This window comes from Heptranchias perlo, chromosome 27 (assembly GCF_035084215.1).
Source record: "Heptranchias perlo isolate sHepPer1 chromosome 27, sHepPer1.hap1, whole genome shotgun sequence".
In the NCBI taxonomy this organism is placed as follows: domain Eukaryota; kingdom Metazoa; phylum Chordata; class Chondrichthyes; order Hexanchiformes; family Hexanchidae; genus Heptranchias; species Heptranchias perlo.
In genome coordinates, this window is record NC_090351.1 from 21,641,088 (window position 1) to 21,647,087 (window position 6,000).

The 6,000-nt window shown below is 38.7% G+C and overlaps 1 protein-coding gene across 2 annotated transcripts in view; it reads left to right on the forward strand.

Moving 5' to 3' along the window:
- LOC137344463 (mitogen-activated protein kinase 14) overlaps positions 1-5,336 on the forward strand; it is a 63,356-nt gene extending 58,020 nt beyond the window's left edge. The window contains exons 11-12 of one of the 2 annotated variants that reach the window (XM_068007444.1): positions 833-1,006; positions 4,451-5,336. In XM_068007444.1, the coding sequence (XP_067863545.1) occupies positions 833-1,006; positions 4,451-4,524 (248 nt within the window). In that variant the 3' untranslated portion in view covers positions 4,525-5,336. The remainder of the gene's footprint in view (positions 1-832; positions 1,007-4,450) is intronic. The other variant, XM_068007443.1, reaches the window with a different exon arrangement.
- Positions 5,337-6,000: the final 664 nt, after the last annotated feature.

Below are 6,000 nucleotides of genomic sequence, written 5' to 3' on the forward strand. Positions count from 1 at the left end.
GCATAAACCTGTTTCCCAGCAGTTGATAGTACAGTATATAGTGTCCACCACTTACACCGTTTACGCATATAACAGGCAGCCACCTATATCGGACAAATAGTGCTAACCATTTGCCAGTACCATAGGAGTCACTTACAAAGGAACCGTTTAAAATATGTTAAGCTCGTCAGCTATTTTGCGCAGTTCAATTCCCTGTATTTACTGATATAATAAACTTCCTGTTTTTCCACGTATCACAGCAAAGAAGACCTTTTTTATATTTTCTAACATTACATTGATACGAATCTCGAGTCAGAATTGGAATGTGATTCGATCCAAGTACTGAAGCCCAGGGCTGCTTTCGTTTGGTAGTGTGCGCGATAGTTAATAGGTAATCTCCACCCCCTCACACCCAAACCAATGTACAAAACCCAACCAACAGTTTATACCCTGAATCCTATGGAGGGAGTCTGGGGCTAATGTTTCATTCTTGCAACCTATGATGGTTTTACCGTCCAACACTTATAGCGAACGAATCACATTAACACCATTGCGCCTACTATAAACGGGGACTGTATTTATATTCAGCAGTTTCATTTTCCTTTACTTAAATTGTCTTTGTGGTTAAGAAAGGGAGGGGGGTGAGAAGGAAGAAAGGCAGAGCTAATTAATGTGTCTCTCAGTTGCTTTTTAAAGATTAACATTCTGCCAGCTTTTGTTGACGTGAATAATCTAACTGATAAGGTCGTGTAAAACTTTGTTGCTATTGAATAGAAACACACAAGTGGTTGTAATGTTGCAAAACAAATCCTTTAAGTTTTGTATAAACCGTTTTTATTACTTTATTGTATAGCTGTTGACCTTTTGGAGAAAATGCTTGTGCTGGACACAGATAAGAGGATTACAGCAGCAGAAGCTTTGGCTCATTCTTATTTCTCACAGTATCATGACCCAGATGATGAGCCTGAAGCAGACCCTTATGATCAGTCATTTGAAAGCCGAGAACTTGAAATAGAAGAATGGAAAAGTAAGTGAAACTATTTTTACATTATATGAAGTGGTTCTGGAGACATGTTCAGATCAACTTTTATGCAATGCTGTTCGTAGTATTCCTTTATTCCTGTTATTGCTAATCAGACCGAGACACAGTAATCCTCACTGCTTTTGGTTTGAATTGGAGTCTCTCATTGTTAGTGTTGTTGAATGCAGGAATAGTGTGCAGCTGTTATTGACTACACTCCACTAATGTAAAATCTTTTGTACAGGTGGACTTAAGTATACATAGCAGACATTAACTGGATCCATCTTGAAGATTATCAAACTGAGTAAAGACTATTACTATTCTTGGTAGAAGAGCAGCTTCGCTCCTATTTAAGAGATTGGCTCTGATTAAAATCTTGCTGATAGTGGCTCTTAAGGTGGTTCTTCAGTTTGTCGTGCATGCATTGGTGTGCTCTCTAGGAAAACGGAGCAGTCAAAGTACCAGTAGGATTTTGCTCTTGTTTTTATTGATTTTCCTAAGGCTTCTGACGTAGTGTTGACCCTGCATGTTATAAAAGTTCAAAGCAAAATCTTGGATTTTTTGGATCTACACTCCATCTCCCGGATCTGTGTACAGGTAGAATAGAAACTCGCATCACTACTCTTTCAATAGGTTGAGTAAGTGTTCTCAACATTTGCCCACCCTGCTCGATGTCTTCACTGGGCTGGTAATTCATTGTACGGGACTCCATCGATGTGCCTGTTCCAAGCAATTCTGAAAATATTGCAGCACTCCTCTCTGGATGCTAGCAGTAGGAAGCAGCTTCAGTAAGCTATGCAGTTTTTACTGGTTAAGCTTCAACAGTACACCAGAACACACTTGGGTGTCATTAATCCTTGCCTCTGCCAACTGCACCTAAGGGCGCTCAAGTTGGGTAAGTGGGATGTGTCCCTATGGGGAGAGTGTGTGTTCTCCATACTTGCAAACAGAAATCCTACAGGCAGATGTAGATTTTTCAGTAGCTTGATTTGGAGACTGTTGAACATAATGATGGGTTTCCACATGTGTCAGACGCCCAGCTGACCAAAACAAATATTTGAGATAGTAAAAGTACACCACCAGTACCCACCCAATAAAATCTAGTGATGCCAGTTGCACTTGTTGAGGTTTTACATTCATCAAGCAGCTCGCCTATAATAGAACTGTATAGTATAGTAACCAAGAAGATAGATGAGGGCTGTGCAGTAGACGTGGTCTACATGGACTTTAGCAAAGCCTTTGACAAGGTACCGCATGGTAGGTTGTTACATAAGGTTAAATCTCACGGGATCCAAGGTGAGGTAGCCAATTGGATACAACATTGGCTTGACGACAGAAGACAGAGGGTGGGTGTAGAGGGTTGTTTTTCAAATTGGAGGCCTGTGACCAGCGGTGTGCCTCAGGGATCGGTGCTGGGTCCGCTGTTATTTGTTATTTATATTAATGATTTGGATGAGAATTTAGGAGGCATGGTTAGTAAGTTTGCAGATGACACCAAGATTGGTGGCATCGTGGGCAGTGAATAAGGTTATCTAGGATTGCAACGGGATCTTGATAAATTGGGCCAGTGGGCCGATGACTGGCAGATGGAGTTTAATTTAGATAAATGTGAGGTGATGCATTTTGGGAGATCGAATCGGGCCAGGACCTACTTCGTTAATGGTAGGGCGTTGGAGAGAGTTATAGAACAAAGAGATCTAGGAGTACAGGTTCATAGCTCCTTGAAAGTGGAGTCACAGGTGGATAGGGTGGTGAAGAAGGCATTCAGCTTGCTTGGTTTCATTGGTCAGAACATTGAATACAGGAGTTGGGATGTCTTGTTGAAGTTGTACAAGACATTAGTTAGGCCACACTTGGAATACTGTGTACAGTTCTGGTCACCCTATTATAGAAAGGATATTATTAAACTAGAAAGAGTGCAGAAAAGATTTACTAGGATGCTGCCAGGACATGATGGTTTGACTTATAGGGAGAGGTTAGATAGACTGGGACTTTTTTCCCTGGAGAGTAGGAGGTTGAGGGGTGATCTTATACAAGTCTATAAAATAATGAGGGGCATAGATAAGGTAGATAGTCAAAATCTTTTCCCAAAGGTAGGGGAGTCTATAACGAGGGGGCATAGATTTAAGGTGAGAGGGGAGAGATACAAAAGGGTCCAGAGGGGCAATTTTTTCACTCAAAGGGTGGTGTGTCTGGAACGAGCTGCCAGAGGCAAAAGTAGAGGCGGGTACAATTTTGTCTTTTAAAAAGCATTTGGACAGTTACATGGGTAAGATGGGTATAGAGGGATATGGGCCAAGTGCAGGCAATTGGGACTAGCTTAGTGGTATAAACTGGGCGACATGGACACGTTGGGCCGAAGGGCCTGTTTCCATGTTGTAAACTTCTATGATTCTGTGATTCTATATGTACAAAATAGCTTAAACATTTTTTAAATTGATGCTTTTTGAGCAAGAGGAAGGATTGTTAAGAGTGAATGTGCGTGATCTCTGAGAAGGCTGCTTTTACCAGTTTGAAGGATTGTAAACAATTTTACAACACCAAGTTATAGTCCAGCAATTTTATTTTAAATTCACAAGCTTTCGGAGGCTTCCTCCTTCGTCAGGTGAACGATGTGAAATTTTTTTGTGAAAAAATTGAGTGAAAAAATTGCCCCTCTGGACCCTTTTGTATCTCTCCCCTCTCACCTTAAATTTGAAGGAGCCCTTTGACTCATTGCGCATTCCCTGTCTACTGTCCTGCATGTTATTGTATTAATGTTTTATTACTGTAAAAAGGACTTTGAGAAAAGTAAAAGCAATAATCACAACATGGAAACAGGCCCTTCGGCCCAACGTGTCCATGTCGCCCAGTTTATACCACTAAGCTAGTCCCAATTGCCTGCACTTGGCCCATATCCCTCTATACCCATCTTACCCATGTAACTGTCCAAATGCTTTTTAAAAGACAAACTTGTACCCGCCTCTACTACTGCCTCTGGCAGCTCGTTCCAGACACACCACCCTTTGAGTGAAAAAATTGCCCCTCTGGACCCTTTTGTATCTCTCCCCTCTCACCTTAAGTTTGAAGGAGCCCTTTGACTCATTGCGCATTCCCTGTCTACTGTCCTGCATGTTATTGTATTAATGTTTTATTACTGTAAAAAGGACTTTGAGAAAAGTAAAAGCAATAAGAACTTTTCTCCTATGGTCAATCTTGGGAGTGCCTTTTTAAAAAAAAACACTTCTATTATGATAAAAATGTGCAACAATGAACATCTATAGCAGAAAATAGTATGCCAATTTTCCTTCATTGCTTTTTGAGTGGAGCTTGTTTAGAGACTGAATTTTACATTAATATTTACATGAATGCAAGTATTATACAGTATGTGACGAGGCTCACTTTCATTATATATTTTTATTCACACTTGAAAATCCTATGGTGTTTAAAATGTTGCTCTTTCCTGTTCAGGGTTAACCTATGAAGAAGTAATCAGCTTTGTGCCACCAGAGCTAGACCCCGAGAGTATGGAATTGGAGCCATGAAAATCGTACTTCTGTATTGAGATCTTTATATCACATCACTGTGAGGACTTAACCAGTTTGACTGATGGTCCTTTCCAATATTATCAAGTGCCTATCATGGTCTTGATGACGGATTGTTTATGGGTGAGGGCAAAAAAGAACTTTTATAACAATTATTCTACATCCTGCATGTTTTGCTAAATCCTGGGCAATAGCCAGCTTTTTGTATATTGCCATTATCATCCACTGTGAACTCTGTTTGCTAACTACAGCCCTTGCAAGCACTTGTATTCAAACTGGTAAACTTTTGTGTATTTGTATGCCTTATTTTCAGAATTGCATACTATTTTAAATGTTCAATTATATGTACAAAAGCCACCCAAACCTAAACAAAATGCAAGCAGTAATTGTTACTTTTATAAAAAGTACAAATGGGATGTACATTAATTTATAGATGTATTTACAGCATAAAAAGGGGTGATTGTTTTTATTGTGATTTCATTTTTAAAACCTACTTGACTCTTCAGCAATACTACTACAAACTAAAAGAACGCATGTTTTCACTGTTTATAGGGATTTGGAATGGGAATGTTATAGCACAAATTCAAAGATTTAGGTAAATTTACTTATTTGTATTAAAATGCTTCACCACTCTTGTGTAAGGTTAAGTAGAAGAATTATATGAAAAATATTTTCCATACGGTAATAACTACTGCAGCTGTTCAATGTACCTGTAGAGTTCTTTGTTGTAATTGGAATGTGACTTACCAAGTGTGACATTGTAGTGAGACCATACAATAAACGACTCTGAAATAAATTCAAATGCTTTTTCAAAAATGAGTAGTTGTGTCTATGAAACTATGATAAGGTTTTCTGTAAGTAGGACAACCTAAATTTTCTAAGTAGTAAAATGTAAACTTTGGCATAGGTATTGGATGGAGGAGTATCAGTTGTATGAATTTTGATAAACTTATTTCTGCCATCATGCTCGTTGTTAAGTGGTCTGAGTTCAATTTGGCAAATTACATTTTTATATAGAAATAGCTTAAGCTGTTTTTAGATCTTTCCAACATTATGTTGCTAATTCTTTTCCCATGGTTCAAGACAACAGCCCTTTTAAAACAAAAGAAAGGTAATAATGCAGAAGATGAAAGGATGAACAAGTACCATTCATTGTCTTTTACTTAATTTGGGTAACTCAAGCAATCCAATGAGGAAAAGACTAATTTTTCCTCAAATGAGGAAAAAATATATACATTCTACCATGCCACATGAAATCCCTCTTCAGTGCCCCCCTCCTGCATTTGTCCTCTAAGTGTTTGGCCAAAGAGTTTGAATTTCTTTGTGCATATTGTGTATTTTTGAGTTCTAACTTTTCTTTAACTATCAATTTAATGTCAAAATATCAATCACAGGCTGCAAGCAGTGCTTCCCTATAAGACGACAGTGCTATTGTTTTAGATTTTGGTCAAACATCTAAGAAATCTAGAATTAAAA